The 18927-nt window shown below is 44.1% G+C and overlaps 1 protein-coding gene across 4 annotated transcripts; it reads left to right on the forward strand.

Annotated features, from left to right (window-relative positions):
• The first annotated feature begins 71 nt into the window (after nt 1-71).
• On the forward strand, nt 72-14960 carry LOC144988859 (NLR family CARD domain-containing protein 3-like). Of its 4 annotated transcripts, none has more exons than XR_013652910.1 (5): nt 72-1789; nt 1885-2058; nt 11799-11975; nt 12229-12657; nt 12974-14960. XR_013652910.1 is itself a non-coding variant. In XM_078940006.1 (5 exons), exons 1-5 carry the CDS (start codon nt 72-74, stop codon nt 12990-12992), a joined length of 2262 nt encoding a protein of 753 aa, XP_078796132.1. In that variant the 3' UTR covers nt 12993-14960. The 4 variants fall into 4 exon arrangements, 2 of the variants coding, with proteins under 2 accessions (XP_078796132.1, XP_078796141.1); XR_013652911.1 differs by lacking the exon at nt 12974-14960 and having other exon boundaries at nt 12229-12364; nt 12484-12622; XM_078940006.1 differs by having other exon boundaries at nt 12484-12657.
• The last annotated feature ends 3967 nt before the right edge of the window (nt 14961-18927 follow it).

Raw genomic sequence — 18927 nt, forward strand, 5'->3', positions numbered from 1 at the left:
GATCTGCTGCAGTTTGTTGACATGAAGTCCAATCTGGTCTGAAGAAGAAGTTCCAGTGTGTGTTTGAGGGGATGGCTAAAGCAGGAAGCCCAACCCTTCTGAATGAGATCTACACAGAGCTCTTCATCACAGAGGGAGGAAGAGGAGAGCTGAATGAAGAACATGAGGTCAGACAGATTGAAGCAGCATCCAGGAAAGCAGACAGAGCAGAAACAAGCATCAGACAAGAAGAGCTCTTCCAACTCCCAGCTGGAAGACCAGAACCAATCAGAACCGTGATGACTAAGGGAGTGGCTGGCATCGGGAAAACAGTCTTAACACAGAAGTTCACTCTGGACTGGGCTGAAGGCAAAGCCCACCAGAACCTCCACTTCACATTTCCATTCACTTTCAGACAGCTGAATGTGCTGAAAGAGGAGAAGTTCAGCTTGGTGGAACTTGTTCATCACTTCTTCCCTGAAACCAAACAAGCAGGAATCTGCAGCTTTGAAGACTTCCAGGTCCTCTTCATCTTTGATGGTCTGGATGAGAGTCGACTTCCTCTGGACTTCCACAAGACTCGGATCCTAAAGGACCCTAGAAAGTCCACCTCAGTGGCTGATCTGCTGACAAACCTCATCAGGGGGAACCTGCTTCCCTCTGCTCTCCTCTGGATAACCACACGACCTGCAGCAGCCAATCAGATCCCTGCTGAGTGTGTTGACATGGTGACAGAGGTCAGAGGGTTCAATGATCCACAGAAGGAGGAGTACTTCAGGAAGAGGTTCAGAGATGAAGAGCAGGCCAGCAGGATCATCTCCCACATCCAGAGATCCAGAAGCCTCCACATCATGTGCCACATCCCAGTCTTCTGCTGGATCACTGCTACAGTTCTGGAGGATCTGCTGAAGAGCAGAGAGGGAGGAGAGCTGCCCAAGAGCCTGACTGAGATGTACATCCACTTCCTGGTGGTTCAGGCCAAAGTCCAGAAGGTCAAGTATGATGGAGGAGCTGAGACAGATCCTCACTGGAGTCCAGAGAGCAAGAAGATGATGGAGTCTCTGGGAAAACTGGCTTTTGAGCAGCTGCAGAAAGGAAACCTGATCTTCTATGAATCCGACCTGACAGAGTGTGGCATCGATATCAGAGCAGCCTCAGTGTACTCAGGAGTGTTCACACAGGTCTTTAGAGAGGAGAGAGGCCTGTACCAGGACAAGGTCTTCTGCTTCATCCATCTGAGTGTTCAGGAGTTTCTGGCTGCTCTTCATGTCCACCTGACCTTCATCACCTCCAAACTCAACCTCATGGAGGAGAAAAAATCACAGATCTCTCAGCCTGAACAGAGAAGTCCAGTCCAGTTCTACCAGAGTGCTGTGGAGAAGGCCTTACAGAGTCCAAACGGACATCTGGACTTGTTCCTCCGCTTCCTCCTGGGTCTTTCACTGCAGACCAATCAGAGTCTCCTACAAGGTCTGCTGACACAGACAGGAAGTAGCTCACAGACCAATCAGAAAACAGTCCAGTTCATCAAGAAGAAGATCAGTGAGGATCTGTCTGCAGAGAAAAGCATCAACCTGTTCCACTGTCTGAATGAACTGAATGATGGTTCTCTAGTGGAGGAGATCCAACAGTTCCTGAGGTCAGGACGTCTCTCCACAGATGAACTGTCTCCTGCTCAGTGGTCTGCTCTGGTCTTCATCCTACTGTCATCAGAAGAAGATCTGGAAGAGTTTGACCTGCAGAAATACTCTGCTTCAGAGGAGGCTCTTCTGAGGCTGCTGCCAGTGGTCAAAGCCTCCAACAAAGCTCTGTAAGAACTCTCAGGAAAATCACCTTCAGTCAACAAATGAATCTGATGGAAACATGAAAGATTCAATAACTGCTGTCTGTCTTTGTTTTCTTCAGACTGAGTATCTGTAATCTGTCAGAGAGAAGCTGTGCAGCTCTCTCCTCAGTTCTCAGCTCTCAGTCCTCCAGACTCAGAGTTCTGGACCTGAGTTACAACAACCTGCAGGATTCAGGAGTGAAGCTGCTGTCTGCTGGACTGGAGAATCCAGACTGTAAACTGGAGACTCTCAGGTCCGGTTTCATTCTAACGTTGTTTCTCTATGTTCTGTCTGTTTTTCTCTGATTTAGGAGAAAGTGTCAGTTAAAGTTAAAGTACCATTAGTATGTAAATATTTAATATTTACATACTAATGTAAATATGTTCTTTCATATTTCATATTTGACCTAGTATAATGATATATAATTTTTTCTGGGTTCAAGAGGTGGTAATTAATTGTCATCCAGGCCTTGATGTCACTGATGCAGGCGTTCAGCTTCTCTAAATTGTCATTCTGGTCAGGTTTCATGGATAAATACAACTGGGTGGACGCTGGCATGATTGTTGCCGCTGCTCACCGGTAACTCCTCGTCACCTAACTTTAATTTTCTGGATTTTTGGACTGCAAGTTTTGAGGCAAGATATCACGCTTGTTAAAGTGACACTTGGATTGTGTTGTCGTGCCCTGACAAACAAAATAACAAACTCAAACAAATTCAAGTCCGACTGCCTCCTCCTAACCGCGGCCTCCTCCCCCTCTCGGAGCCCCCCGTCTGACACTTCGGCGTCTGGCCTCCTACAACCACCTACAACCACCACATATGTGGTCATCCAACCTGCTCATCTGGTCAACTCTTACCTAGATTCTCCTCTGGCTCTCCCATCATCCATTGGCTGGGATTATCCAGTATTCGTCATTTGAACTCCTTCGGCTTCGCCTCCATATTCCCGCTCCCCTGCTGAACACCTGCACGGATCCTCCGCTCCCACCGCGCCGGAGATACATTCACCGTGGTTCACGTCGGCACTTCAACAAGGACTCATCTGAACCTATCCGCTCCTTCTGGTCATCCACTCGTCGTCATCATCAAAACTCTGTACGCACCGTGGACCACAGCGTTCTGGCTAACCTGGTTAGACCGGCAGCCACAGATGGTCCCGCCGCTCATCTCAACACCGCTACAGTCAACTTCGGTCTCATTAACATCCGCTCACTTTCTAGCAAGAGTCAACTGAGGCAGGACTTAATTTCTGACCGTAAGTTTGACTTTCTCTGTTTAACGGAAACCTGGCAGCATCCAAATGACTTCTCACAACTCAACGATTCCACCCCTCCCGGCTTTGTTTACGTTTGCAAACCACGTTGCACGGGTCGCGGGGGAGGTCTCGCGATATTACATCACGAGAAGTGGAAAGTCCTGCCTGTTGAGATTCCGTCCTTCAGCTCCATGGAATGGATTGCCTGCATGCTTTCTGGCCCCACCCCAACTGTCCTGGCTGTGGTTTATCGCCCTCCCAAGACAAACTCTGACTTTTTAAATGAACTTGGAACTCTTCTCTCTCACCACTCATCCCTCTCACCCAATGTTATAATGATGGGTGATTTTAATGTTCACTTTGATAACAGGCTTCTTCCGCTCACCAGAGACTTCAGCTCATGTTTAGACAGCCTTAACTTCACCCAGCACGTCAGTTCTCCTACCCACTCTAAAGGACATATCTTAGATTTAGTCTGCTGCTCTGGATTAACCCCAACTAACTGCTCTGCTGAGGAAATTCTTGTAACCGATCATTTTCTTGTGTCATTTAACATCTCCATCACTCTATCTGTCACTAAACCCTCCCGTCTCATCTCTTTTCGTAATGTCAAAAATATCAATGTGAACGCACTTTCCTCACTCATACGTGATATTCCGATCCCTAACACACCAAACCCTGATGAACTCGTCTCCTCCTACAACAACCTTCTTTCAGATTCTCTCAACCATCTCGCTCCTGTCAAAACTCGCCCTGTCTCCTTTTCCAAATCTGCTCCCTGGTTCACCCCAGAGCTCCGTCTCATGAAAACCAAAGGTCGCCAGCTTGAGCGACTCTATAAAAGAACTGGCTTAACCGTTCACAAAGAAACCTATACATCACATATCACTCAGTATAAGGACCTGGTTTCTACCACAAAAACAAACTATTTTTCTGAACTCATCTCCACAAACAAAGGCAACTCAAAAACTCTCTTCTCTCTGATGAACACTATTTTCAACCCCCCTGACTCTCTCCCTCCCCATTTCTTTTCCATTGAAACCTGTAACTCCCTCATGTCGTTCTTTAACAAGAAAATTCAAGTCATCCATCAACAGCTTAGCTCTTCTCTCCTCCCTCCCATCCCTGACTCTTTTCCCCTCAATCATATGTTTTCCTCCTTTCCATTGCCTGACCACGAGGAAATTTCCTCTCTCATCCTTAAATCCAAACCCACCACCTGTTCTCTTGATCCCCTCCCAACATCTTTAGTTATAGCCTGCCTCCCATCTCTCCTTCCGCTCATTGCTGCCATTATTCACTCTTCACTCTCATCTGGTACTGTCCCATCACTTTTTAAAACGGCAGCTGTAAAACCCATCCTAAAAAACCCGGTTCAGATCCCAACATATTCAATAATCTCCGTCCAATTTCCAACCTTCCCTTCATTTCCAAAATTCTAGAGAAAATAGTCGCCTCTCAACTCTATGATCATCTGAAACATAATAATCTTCTGGAACCATTTCAGTCTGGCTTCCGCCCCCCCACAGCACTGAGACTGCTCTGCTCAAGATCACCAATGATCTTCTCATTGCAGCTGATTCTGGCCTCCTCACCATCCTCATCCTCCTTGACCTGAGTGCAGCCTTTGATACCATTTCTCATTCCATCCTCCTCCAAAGGCTCTCCTCCCTCGGCATTACCTCCACCCCCCTCCGTTGGTTTCAATCCTACCTCTCTGACCACACCCAATTCATTCATCTTAAATCATTTAAATCTCAGCCTTCCTCTGTCTCTTCTGGTGTCCCCCAAGGTTCTGTCCTTGGTCCTCTTCTTTTCATTACTTATCTTCTTCCCCTTGGCAATATCTTCCGTAAATTTAATGTTAATTTCCACTGTTTTGCGGATGACACCCAGCTCTATGTATCCAGTAAACCTGACTCCTCTCTTCCACCCTCCTCTCTCCACTCCTGTCTATCTGAAATAAAAAACTGGTACACCTTAAACCTTCTCAAACTCAATAGCGATAAAACTGTGTGTGTGAACAGGCCCCGCCCTTTTTGTACTACATTTGAACCGTACCGTAACGATAAACAACCAGTAAACCTGTCTGCTCTATGCTGCTTCATGGTCTTACCCCCCTTCCCCTCCTATTATCACCCTCCTACCCCCCCCTCTCTCTAACGTCCCTCTCTCTTCTTCCCCTCTTTCCTTTTCCGTCCGGTCCAACACCAAAGATTTTCAAACATGATTGAAATTAATAAATTTTGGCCTCAATTACAAAAGGGGTTTATTCAGACATACCTTTGGTTTGTCTGAAGATGAATAACCCCTCTTGTTAAAATAAAATATGTCCAACACAAGAGGCCCTCAGCTCTCAACTGTCTGCCTAGCTGTTGGACAGGACAAGTTAAAAAAAAAAAAAAAAAAAAAAAAAAAAAAAATAGCGATAAAACTGAGCTACTTCTAGTAGGTTCCAAATCCACCCTCTCCAAAGCCACAAGTCTAACTCTTTCCATTGATTCATCCTATGTCTCCCCCTCCCCTCAGGTAAAGAGTCTGGGTGTCATCCTAGATAGCACCTTATCTTTCCAGTCCCACATCAATAACATTACTCGGTCAGCCCATTTCCATCTACGCAACATTAATCGTCTACGCCCCTCCCTCACTGTCCCCTCTGCTTCTATCCTGGTCCACAGTCTGGTCACTTCCCGTTTAGATTATTGTAATTCTCTCCTCTTTGGTCTCCCACAAAAAACCCTCAATAAGCTTCAACTGGTCCAGAACTCAGCTGCCCGCATCATCTCCAGAACCCCCTCCTTCAGTCACATCACTCCAGTTCTCCACCAGCTGCACTGGCTTCCCATAACTTCCAGAATCCAATTCAAACTCCTCCTGTTCACCTTTAAGGCCCTCCATAAACTGGCTCCTCCTTATCTCTCCGACCTCCTTCATATCAAAACCCCCTCTCGTTCTCTTCGGTCCTCCTCCTCTGTTCAGCTCTCTGTCCCTCCCGCCCGACTCGTCACAATGGGAAGCAGAGCCTTCAGCTGCTCTGCTCTGGAATTCCCTCCCTCCTGACCTCCGTAACAGATACTCTCTGCGTACTTTCAGATCTAAACTCAAAACCTATCTGTTCATTTCTACCTTCCCATCCTGATTCACTTTTTATTTTATCTGCAATTTTTATTGTGCTTTTAATGTCTATTTTTAACCTTTGTTTTGTAAAGTGTCCTTGGGTTTTTTGAAAGGCGCTTTAAATAAAATGGATTATTATTATTAACTGCGTATCGTCGGCATAACTATGAAAATTAATGCTGTGTTTCCTGATTATCTTTCCTAGGGGTAGCATATAAAGCGTAAACAGGATTGGTCCTAAAACTGAGCCCTGTGGGACTCCATAGTTGACTCGAGTGCACTGAGAGGAATGGCCATTTATATTAACAAACTGATACCTATCAGACAGATAGGATTTAAACCACTGGAGAGCAGATTCTCTGATCCCTATGTCCTGCTCTAGTCTATGGAGTAAAATACTGTGGTCGATAGTGTCAAAGGCAGCACTGAGGTCCAACAGGACCAGAATAGAAAGTAGTCCCTTTTCTGAGGCCAATAACAAGTCATTAGAGACTCTAACTAGTGCAGTTTCCGTCCTGTGGTGGGGTCTAAACCCCGACTGAAAGTCTTCAAAGTGGCTGCTGCAGTAAAGCTGCTTAACTACAACTCTTTCTAGGATTTTAGAAATAAAGGGCAGGTTTGATATTGGTCTATAGTTGGCCAAGATGCTAGGATCCAAACTGGGCTTTTTCAGAAGAGGTTTAACAACTGCATATTTAAAAGACTGTGGCACTTAACCCGTTTCCAGAGAGGTTCCAGAGTGGGAATTGGGTCTAACAAACAGGTTGAGGATTTGGAGGACGTAATAATTGATGTTATTTCCGCTTGATCCACAGTAGTGAAGCAGTCTAATGTTACAGAGGTTTCTATGGATGCCTCCATTTCTACCGCTTCAGCCTGTTCTGGGCTGATAGTAGGAATAACTTGATTTAACTTATGTCTAATATTTGAGATTTTACTATCGAAAAATGTAAGAAAATCATCAGAGCTGAGAGAAACAGGAACATGTGGTTCTACTGAGCTCTGACTGCGAGTTAATTTAGCAATAGTGCTAAAAAGAAATCTTGGATTGTTTCCATTCTCTGATATTAAGGTTGAATAGTACTGGCTTCTAGCTCTACGCAGAGCTTTTTTTTAATTTAATAGGCTATGTTTCCAGATATTCAGAGACTGCTCTGAACCGGAGCGGCACCATTCTCTTTCCAACTTACGGGTTTCTTGTTTAAGAGAACGAGTTTCAGCGTTAAACCACGGTGCTACTCGGTTTTGTCTGACGAACTTAGTTTTCAGGGGGGCAACAACATGGAGTGTACTCCTGAGGGCTTGTAAGGTATCCTTTATATTTTTGTTCAATGATTGATAGAAAATACTTTTGAGTGTGTGGTCCGGCCAGCCGGCCTTGACTGCCAGAATGAGAAAGTCAACCAAGTGGTCACTTACCGAACGGTTACGTTGTTTGAGACTCAGCAACCATCAGATGGCTTCTTCCTGCTTTTGTGGTTGGTTGAACACTAGGGGAAACTCTCCGATGAACCGATCAAACGGGAGATGAGATATGGGGTGTGACGCCAAAAAGGCTTGAGCCCACTGGAGTGCTTTATTTCTAAGAGAGTTTGCGATTAATTAAATTTTGCTGTGATCATATTGATAGTACCTGGGTGCCTGTTGAAAGATGAGTTGACATCGTAGAACGAATCCTCCGCAGGCTTCAACATCTCTGTTAAAAGGCTCTGGTTGAAGGTGGAAGTTCTCCGGTATCGTAGCGGAAGTAGGGGTCAGACTGTTGCCGGAAGTGGAAAACTGAGCAGAACTTCCGCCTTCAACTAGAGCCTTTTATTTTTATATATTTATTTATTTCTTTTTTCTTATCTTGGTCTGTCCAACAGCTGAGCAAACAGATTAGAGCTGAAGGCCTTTTGTGTTGGACAGGTATTACTATCACAAAAGGAGGTCATAGAACTTTGAGAAACCAGAGTGTAGATTTAAAAAAAAAACTTTTTGTTTTATTATTTTTTATTTATTTGTTACATTTAGTGTGTGTGGGGAGGGAGAGGGGAAGAATGTGAGAAGGGGGGGTGGAAGAGAGTAAAAGGAAGAGAGGTGGAGAAAGTGGGGGATACAAGCACTGATTTGGATAAAGTATTATTTATAACGTATTATTATCTGACCTGAATCCAAGGCATCATTAACGATTTTTAACAAGGCTGTCTCAGTACTGTGGTTCGTTCTAAAACCAGACTGGTTTATCTCAAAAATGTTATTTTGTAAGAAAAATTCGTTTAGCTGAATAAAAACAAGTTTTTCTAAAACCTTACTTAAAAATGGCAAGTTGGACACAGGTAGTTCTTAAAAACTGAAGGGACTAAATTAGTTTTCTTGAGTAACGGTTTCATCACTGCAGTTTTAAAGGCAGCAGGAAAAATACCTGTCTGTAGAGAGGAGTTCATGATATTTAAAACCTCACTCTCAAAAGACCCGTAAAAGGATTTAAAAAGTGATGATGGGATGGAATCTAAAAAACAGGTTGTTGGATAAACTTGGGAGAAAACTCGACCCAGTGTTGCAGCTTCAACCAGGTCAAAACTGTCCAGTGCTTCCTCAGGTAAAATCAAGCCAACATTACCAATAAAAAGGCTTTTCTGTCCATTTATTTGTTTATTTGTTTATTTATTTGGAGACACATTAGCTTCCACAAAGTGGTCGCTAGTCTTCCTGGGGTCCATACGCAAAAGATACATACATTTTACCAATTTCACAAAAACCAAAACTGATTTCACAAAATATAGTGACTAATTCATCATATTTACCTTAAAAGCTTCACATGTTAAAATAAGTTAAAACAATTTCATTTTTATATCAGCATATCAAAACACATAGCAACACAACATCAACAATAATACATGTCATGACAGCAAATCATTCAAATTGTTGGTTATTGTAAGTAGTCCATGTATCTTAGTTTTAAAATCTTTTTGAAATTATATTTGTTACTAATAACCCTTGTCCTTACAGACACTTGATTCCATGCAACAGAAGATCTAAACAGCACTGTTCTTCTCATATAGTTAGATCTTGAAAAAAGAACAATCAAATCACCAGAGCTGACCTGATGAGTTTGATATTGGTGACAATACCCACTGTATAAAACTTTGTTTACCAAATATTATGGAAATTTTTTTAAAATGACGTTGTGCATTAAGCATTGAAGACTGAGTTGTACTTTGTCTTTTACCATCAACCAACATAAAATGGTGCATTTACAATGTTAGATCTGACAGAATGGATCTTGCTCCTGAAGTGGTCTGCAAAGTCCTCACACAATGAGGCGGAGGCTGGCATTGTGTTTTTGTTCACATTCAAGTTGATTAAAGATTAAATTGTGGTGAAGAGGACTCTGGGGTTATTTTAATTCACAGAAATATTCGCAAAATATGAATTTCTGGTCTGTTTTTACTGTTTGATTATATACTTTTATTTGGTTTTGGGATAGTTGATAGTTTATTACAAGTGTGTGTTTTCTCCAAAGTCTTTCAGCAGATCTACAACGTCTCTTCAATTGTTTAATTTCCTCAGTTCTACAAGAGGGTATGGGTTTGATTCTTATCTTTTTAGATTTTAGTGGGGCAACTGAGTCGAGACTGGATTTTAATTTACTGTTAAAACTTTCAACAAGTAGATCACAGGGGACTGGTAAAACAAGTGGAGAGTAGGAGCGAACAGATGTAATAAAATTTTCGACCAGGAGTTCAGGAGTCAAGTAGCGTTTCTTCACCGTTCTCACAGAGGTCTCTTGCTTTATAAAACCAGTGATGTTAAAAAGCACACAGTAATTGTCAGATACAGCCAGGTCCACAACAGTGGACCACTGGTAGGTAAACCATGACTGACGACGAGGTCAAGAGTGTGCCCCCTGTTGTGAGTCGGATGCATGACGTGTTACATCCCTAAGGACTAGCACATCGCCCCCCCCCCCCCCCCACCGAAAATAAATAAATGGAACACCCAAAATAGATTGGAAAAAAAACAGCCTTTTAACGGAGATGTTAAACTGCAGGATTAGAGGCTTGTCCTGTTAATTCCATGAGTGTCTGAGTGATACCGTCAAGGCGGCGGAACAGGCTTTGTTTGGCCAAGGATATCTGGGTGAGGGCGTCAGCTTGGCGGCTTAACATTGTCCCCTGATGGAATATGGCGTGATGGAGCCCTTACGGGTCTGCTGGGTCAGGAGTTTGGCCAGTACGTTCTGTCATTATCTCGTGTGGCTAGGCTGACCCAAATTCTGAAACCCGGAAGAAAGCTCAGATGCGTGAGGTAAGTAGAATTGGTTTAATTCACAACTGGTTAGTGAATGGCAGTATTCTTGATGCATTGTGGAGGCTGGCCGGAGGATGCGGCAGCAGGAACCAGAGAGCGTGACTTGAACTGGATACGTGACTTGGACGAGGAGCAAGGACGGCTGACAGGGACCAGAGGAACACCCGTGGTGAGATTTCCTGTGGGTGAGTCGAGGAGGAAGAATTAGCAAGGAGAACTAAGGCAATGACAATAACATGAGTCAACAAACTATGCACCGTGAGAGAAACAATGAACTGGCGTTGATTGCTGGAACTGGATCTCCTTAAGTAAGCTGCTTGCTGATGAGGTGAGTGGAACCAGCTGGTTGCGCCCGGAGCAGAACAGAGAGGGGAGGGGGAGGATAGCTGACAAAGGCACCATGACAGTACCCCCCAACAACTGCCATCTGGCGGTCCAGAAAGAGAAGCTGCTCTGTTTGTTAGAAATTTAGCCCAGGTCTTCATTTCAGTTACAGAAGAAGATGATTTTGATGGATTTTTGGATGCTGATTGATGACTAAAAAAATGAAAAATAAATCACAATCAACTACGTTTTTCTCCCACTGCCTTTTTTCAACACACACCGAGTGTGTGTGTGTGCTAAAGCCGGTGTGGCTGCGATTGCGCGTGTGCAGGAAGGGGGAGGGGGCAGAGCGCTTGGCACGAGTTAGAGTGTGAGTGCACATTCCATTTGTGTTACTCAGTTACGGACCAATAAAAAAATTGTTTCATCCAAAAGAACAGTGACTGTTTTTTTTTATTAACCTGCTCGCTCTGGAAGCTCTGAGGGTCCAAACGGGGAAGTGAACCCTGAAGGAAGATCTGCCTTCGGCCAAGGAGAGTATCTCCTCTGTGTCTTCCAACCACGGTCAGAAACAGCATCGCAGGAAATGTTCAACACTAGCATGCGTGTTTTACTGGTATCTTTTAATATGCCCGTGTCCCAACACCCGGTGCGCCTTTTGTATGTGTCAAAGACTGAAAAATCACCCATAACTGAGACCGGATCCTATAACCCTGTGCGCCCTAAGGTCGAGGAAATTCGGTATTTAGTCAATAATAATTCCTGATGATAAATGACATTTTAATTCCTTGTCTGTTTGAACTTCATTTCAAGTAATTTCTAATCTATTGAATTTTCATTGATGATCATGTTTTTGGGTCCAAATCCAAAAGAAATGAGCAAACAGTGAAAATGTCATCTGTCAGTCTGTCATCAGGGCGGGTCCCACCTGACTGAATGGACCAAGTTCCTGGACCTCCAGCTGCATCACTGCTCCTGAACACACTTTTCTGTCTGATTGCAGGTTGAAGGAATGCAGTTTGTCAGAGATCAGCTGTGAAGTTCTGGTCTCAGCTCTGAAGAAAAACCCGTCCAACCTGATAGAACTGGACCTGAGCGTGAACAAGAACCTGCAGAATTCAGGAGTTCTTCATCTGTGTGGTTTTCTGCAGAGTCCAGACTGCAGACTGCAGACTCTGAGGTCAGACTCCATGTTTCAGTTGTGTTCAGATCAATTTGATGACAAAGTTGTGTTGACCCACAGTGAGCAGAAATGTCCAGATTCTGATCTGCAGCAGCATCTTCCTGCAGCTGCTTGTTCTCTTCAAAGATCTGCAGAAGAACTTCTTCTTTTCTTCCTGGAGCTGCTTGTTTCAAAGCTGTCAACTGACATTTGTGCTCCACAAAGTTCTGCTTGCAGCCATCAGCTCTTCTTTGTGTCTTTGCTCCAACAGACTCCTTTAAAGCGTGTGCAGAAGAAGCAGCCGTGCACGCTCACATGCACTCTGAGTCCTGATGCTGTGTTTCAGCAGATGCAGCTGAGAGTCCAGCGGCTGATGTTTGTGAGCAGACAGTGACAGAGTCCTGCTGGTCAGAACTGGTCTTTTTCTAAGCTTTCTGATCTTCTTCAGCTCTGAACTCTTAAGAAGAAGTGAAGAATCAAAAACAGGAACTTTGTCTTTAAACTCAACTCTTTGTTCTGGACTCAGTTTGTGTGACTGCAGTTTGTCAAAGACCAGCTGTGGTGCTCTGGTCTCAGCTCTTAAGTCCAACCCGTCCCACCTGACAGAACTGGTCCTGAGTTTGAACAACCTTCAGTCTTCAGATGTTCAGCAGCTCCAGGATCTGGTGGAGAGTCCAAACTCCAAACTGCAGACTCTGAGGTCAGTAGAGGGTTGGAGTCAGTCCAGCTGCTTCCAGATGTTTGGTCCTAAAGTTAGTCTGAGAGCAAAGATGCAGAGTTTCCTGTGAAGCTGCAGCTTCTCAGTGAAGCTCTGAGGAGAATGATGACAGGCTTCAGGACAACAGTCAGCCAATCAGAGCAGCAGAAGCTCCAACAGGTGAAGATGACAGGAAGCTGCTGCTCTGAACAGGACTGAAGCTCCTGCTGCTCTTTCTGCTGCAGTGCTGCATCACTGACTGACAGACCAGGATCAGGAGACACTCCTTCATCTCTGGCTCTACACTATCTCTCTGCAGGTGGAGACGGAGAGTCTGATGTTCCTCCTGGAGGAGCAGAGAGGAGCAGCAGCAGCAGCTGGTCTGCAGAGATGTTGTGACTGGACGGTGTTCCTGGGAGGTGGAGAGCAGAGTGATGGAGGAATCAGAGGAAGTGGAGATGAGTGTCAGAGCTGCAGCAGGAACTGATCTGAGATCAGCTCCACTGTCTCTCTCAGCATCAAGTGGACAGTTATTGTGCTGCAGCTCCCCCGGTGGACTGACGGAGAACTGCACTTCCTCTTCTCATTCTAAAGGCCTGTTCACACCGGATCGAATTTCGCCGGCGATTTTCGCCGACGTTTAACGCCTCGTGACTATACAAAGTGTGCACCAATGAGAGTGTGCACACTGACGCGAAAAAACACCACGCGTCAAAGCGTCAAAAAAAAAAACGCCTCGGGTTCGTTTTTTTTTTTTTTTTGACGCCTCGCGTCGAAATCTATTCGACCAATGAGAATGGCGCTTTTGCACACGTGTCTGGAGATTCTGAAGTTACAGTAAAACACAACTACGGGGCGCTCAAACACAAAACTGCCTTGCTGAGTACACATACCAGCGAAGAAGATAGACGCCAAGTAGCATCTACACTGCCGGGAAGAAATAATGACGGACATTCTAAAATATCCCCGAACCAAGCACCAGTTGGAGCAGCAGGTGCTTGAAATATTCATGTTTTCTTTGTATGATTCTGACAAGCGCGTAAATACTTGCTCTCTTCTTCTGAGTGAAAAGCGACTTTAAGAAGCGTAAAGTTGCGCGGCGCCACCTTGTGTACAGGAGTATTTCTGTTTACATTAAGCGCCATCTAATGTCAGGGAATGAAATTGCATGTTCACTCGGCTCATCGTCAGCGAAAATCGCCTGGGTGTGAACACAAAAAACGTGGCGAAAAACGCTGGCGAATATTCGTCCCGGTGTGTACCGGCCTTTACTTGGAGTATTGATCTGAAACATGGGTTGGATTCAGATGTTCAGCAACTCCAGGATCTGGAGAAAAACAGACCTGCAGACAAACAGATTCTTTTCTAGATCATCACTTTCTTCTTTGATCTCCATTTGATGGACAGATGTGAGTTTGGGATGGACCAATCAAGGATTTAGGGAATCATGGATCAGACAGAACATTTCTGGATGACATAGATCTATGTGTGGGTCTGGCGTTGGATCCTGGTTCTGTCTCTGGAACAGGGACAGAACCAGAACTCTGGATCACTAGATTCTGGTTCCAGATGTTTCACACTTGATTTCTGTTCTCCAGAAACTCTCATTGACAAACAAACACAGAGTTTCATTCAGAAACCTCCAACATGGTCATGTGACCAGAATGTTCATAGTGGAGACACGGACAAACGCTGTGGTCACATGACTCACTGGTTTGGATTCAGGTCCTTTGAAGTCAGTTTTTGGAGCAGAAATCCCGTCTGATCTCAGTTAGTGAACAAAAGTCTCAGTTGAATCATTTTTCTATCATCTCTGTTCTGTTGATGATCAAATATTGACTCATGCAGTTTGAAAGACTCAGAGTTTTGCTTTGATTGATGTTTTCCACAGTTTTCTGACTGAACTTCCTTTTTCTTTGGTGTTTTGTGGGTAAAACTCTGTTCTTTTTCATGCTGGCAGCATTTTTAGCTGCAGTTTTAAAGAAGTTTCATCTAAATCCAGTTGAATCTCCTCATTTTTGTAGAATGTCTAAACTAGTAGAAACTTTCTGAGCATAAAGCCTGTTTTCCCCAGAGGACATGAATGAACAGAGTGGATCTTAGTGAGGAATGACAGCCTCTGGATGCAGAGAATCACTTTGATGCAGCTGCTGCAACAACACCAACTGCATGGAAGCAGAGGGAGAAGGGAGATACCTGCTGGCTGTTTACAGAACTGCATCTTAGTGTCCAAAGGCTTCAAACTGAAAGCTGTCTGTAAAATTCCTGCAGCCTGTTTGGATCTAATAAATGCTCTTTTGAATCAACTCTGTGTTTTCTATTGATTTCTGTCTTTGACTCACAAACAGACTTGAATCTTTAGCCTTCCCCCTCATCCTGTTCCAGCTGTTCTAATCTTCATGTGTTTGGTTCCTCCTCAGTAGAAATGGGTTGGAAAAGAGCTTTGGAATGTTCAGGTGGTGCTGATGTCTTTCTAGATGGGGGTGGGCAGAACAGATGAGAGCCCCTCCCTCCTGATTCAGAGGGGAACAGTGGGCAGCAGCTGAAAGGAGGGAGTGGAAATGGGAAAAGTTCTCTGCAGGTTTCTCCTTTCCAAGAAAAGAGGGACACGACTCCATGAACAGCAGAAGCTAAAGAGTTGGAAAACATGCCCAAAGCTGCAGCACCACCTGCAGAAAGATGCTTCCTCTTCAGGCTCCGCCCCTCCACATCAAGAAAGATCAGAGTTTCTGCTGAGCTGCTATTGGAGCTTTTAGGGGGTCAGATCTTTAGGAACATTTGCTGTCAATCAAACCAGGAAGTAAAGTGTTTTGAAAGATCAGATTGATGACATCATCAGTTGTGGAAACACTGGAAATGGAAATCCAGCAGAGAAGTAAACATCAGGAACTTCCTGCAGGACAAACTGTTCTAGACTGTTGGAGACAGGAACAGCTTTGGTCTGGGAGTTGTCCGTATTCTCAGATGAAATCATTAAGAACATTAGGAGACATCATGCCGCTGAAATTAGTAGAGAGTTTGTAGATTTAGGAGAAACCAACGTTTGAAATGAAACCAAAGTGTCCTAAAGCAAAATCACTGAGCACATCTCAATGTTCCACAAACAGTCATTTTCCACAGTGGACCGTCACCACACACTTTACAAGACAGTTTCTCACAACTTTATGACAACAAATCCTGAAATTGTTCCATTCAAGGAAACATTGACTCATATTTGGATTGATGCTGTTTTCCATCTGTGTTTTCAAACCTGCATCCAGAATTAGCTCATGTTTATTGATTCACTTTCTGTGGAAGTTTGGCTTCTCTGATGAACCACCAGAGGGCGACAGAGAACTGTTGAGATTATTAACACAACAGTCAAAGAAATCAACATTTAGCACAAAGTGAACAAACTTAGGTCACGTGCTAACGTTCTGATTCTGTTGGAAAAGCCTTTTGTTTTGATTTCTTCAGGATTTTGGCTCAAAAAGACCAATGACAAATGAAACTCCAATAAAGTTGCTTTATAATGAGGAAATGAAATGTTATTTTTATTGAATTATCAAATGGAGACTCAGCTTCAGGTGATAAAAAAGGTTGGTGCTATTTCCAGTTTTAGAAAGAACATGCCTTCTGCACAGTTTGCAGTGAACGTTACTCATTTATGTCAGTTTATAATGAACTGAAATACCTCCACACAGGAGACAACAATTAATTTATGACAACATAGTTTTTTACCGACCACAGAAATATTTTGAGGTTTTACTTTTTGAACGTTTCTGTTATTTGTTTAATGAAAATAGCGTCACATCACTGCCTGGACCTCTTTCTGGGTCCTAGTGCCCTAAAGGTTACAGCTCCTGGTTACACAAGAAAAAAGTCCATTGTAGAGGCCACTCTGACGTCATCATCATCAAAGACAGCGTTACCTAGCAACCACACCAAGACCATAGCAGCTATAGAGGGAAACACAACAAACCATCAACGGCGGTTAAAGCAGTCAGACGTTTGTTCTGCAGCTCAGCAAAAATCTCTGCTTTAGGTTTTGGGGAGAAAAACAAAGGAAAACACACGGAGAAGGATTCTGCAAAGGAAATCCCAAGTTCTATTGGTAAGTCAGCGTCCTGGAAACATGCTTTGTTGGTTCTGAAGTGGCATGAATGCAGACTTAGATTGGTTTGTTTCCTTGGATTCTTCAGATGGATGTGAGTGTGCAGGTCGCCATGGCAACCAGTGTCCAGGTCAAAGGGAGGACCACGGCCATCCAGTCTCCAGGCTTTTGGATTGATTTGGATTTGAGAAACATTTCTTTCCCACATTTTAATAGTAGAATTCAACACGGGACATATAGTGGATTGTAAGAATAGGAACAAAAACAGCAACAACCAAATAATCCTCCTCCCCTTAAAACATGCATTTGACTCTGAACAAGTCTAAACCAAATCCAAGCAAAGACCAGCGCTGGGGCTCCTGCTAGTTTCTTTTAGAAGAGCCTGCCTCTTCCAAACATAGAATGTTCAACAACTAGAGCTAAAAATGTCTGTTGGTAGATTTCTGGATGTTGGCCGTATCCCAGCGAGCAAGGCCAAGTCAGCCCCAGATGGTTTCAAAGTGGACAGAAAAGGTTTTTAGGAGTTTCTAGAATGTTCAACAACTAGAGCTAAATGAAACTAGTGCATGAAATGACAAAGAACTTCCTGTTTGAAAGGAATCTCATGATGGCTTCCACCTGTCTCTTTGCTTTTCCTTTCTTTTTTGTGTTTCTCCTCTTTGGGAGGTTACACAAAACTGCACTTTAACCCAGAAGGAAACAACAACCGCTCCACAATCCCTGAATCCCCTACAGCCTTTATCTAAACATTTACATTGACCATTATCACACATTTGATTGACTTTTCTCAGAGAAACAAGCACAACTTCCCGTTTGTTTGTGTGTGAAATGATTCCAAAAAGCCATGTGTCATCCTGGAGGGACTGGTTTCTCATCAATGCAGACCACCAAGTTTCTCTGCTTTCTGACTATTTGGTGGCTGGTAGGCCTTTTGGGGTTTTTGTCAGGGAAAGAAGTGAACCTGGGCTCCAAATATTGGAAGACACTGATCTAAAAGTACTAGGACATCTGGAGAAAGCTCTAGTTCTGCTCCAACTCAGTCCAAAGCACTGAAGATAGATGGAGTTGGATTTGGGAGAGGACTGAGCTCATTCAGATGAAGAAAGAACAAGTCAACAGATGAAGAAGATTTCAGGAAGTTTCCCATTCAACAAGTTCAAGTTTCCACAGAGCTAGTTTAGCATCCGTGTTCTGGACCAAACCACTGTCCCTCTGAAGGTCCAGACACAGAGAGGCCCAGAGTGACCCCCATTTCTCCAGTGGCTGACTCCGCCCCTTAGGACGTCCCCCTGTGTGGATCAGTGGTCAGTGGGTTGGAACCTGCTGCAAATGCAGGCTCTGGTTCTAACTGCTGGATCAGAAGTGGAATGGGAGCTGTAGTGGTGTGTCTGCAGCTGGATGTGGAACACATGAGGGAGGGGTCAAAGGTCAATGTTGTCAGTCTGTTCTCCAACAATGCTCCAACATCTTCAAAGGTTTCTGGTCCCAAATCCAGAGTGGAGCTGGTAGGACGTGATCATTTCAGCCTCAGATTTGGGATCTGTCATCTCTCTGCCACCGTGACACCGAGTGATGAGTTCAGGCTCCAAAGCGGCCCCATCGCTGGCTTTAGGGACTATTCCAAAAGCTTTCAATGATGGCGGGGAATGAACATTAGGAACAGATGACGGCTTGAAATGTCTGCTGTTGGTTTCTGATCCAGACAGAAATTCAATCAAATGTCTGTGAATCCAGGATTTCCTTAGAATCTTTGACTCTAGATTCAGATCCATCTGCTTCAAAGGATGAAACTGCAGCTAAAAGTCTTTCAAAAGTCCAAATCCTCAAAGATGAAACAGAAAGTTCCTAGAAAGTCAAATGAAAAACAATCAGATTGTCTTAGATAAACCCGTTTGGAAGTTAAAGCATAGAAACAAAGAAAGTTCCAAAAGCTAAAAGCCTGAAATCAAGAAAAGTCCAAAGAAAAACAGAAATCCCACATTTGGATCAGTAAAGACATGAATTCTCCAGAAAGATCCAGAAACAGCTCTGAGCAGCAGCCATGAAGGGACTGAGAACAGACGGACATCAAAGCAGAATCCAAGCAGCACCTTCATCCTGATGAAGCTCCGCCCTCTGACCTTCAGCAGTCATCTCCAGGCTCCGCCCCCAGTCTGTGACGGCTGGATGATGCTGTCCTC

The sequence above is a fragment of the Oryzias latipes genome, chromosome 2 (assembly GCF_053564925.1).
Source record: "Oryzias latipes strain Hd-rR chromosome 2, Olatipes_Hd-rR_3.1".
Taxonomy (NCBI): Eukaryota; Metazoa; Chordata; class Actinopteri; order Beloniformes; family Adrianichthyidae; genus Oryzias; species Oryzias latipes.

Excerpts from the sequence above, each read along its gene's own strand:
- LOC144988859 (XM_078940006.1), top strand. The coding sequence starts at position 72 with ATGGCTAAAGCAGGAAGCCCAACCCTTCTGAATGAGATCTACACAGAG. Across the intron at positions 1,790-1,884 it reads AAAGCCTCCAACAAAGCTCT|ACTGAGTATCTGTAATCTGT; the intron begins GTAAGAACTCTC and ends TGTTTTCTTCAG. Across the intron at positions 2,059-11,798 it reads TGTAAACTGGAGACTCTCAG|GTTGAAGGAATGCAGTTTGT; the intron begins GTCCGGTTTCAT and ends GTCTGATTGCAG.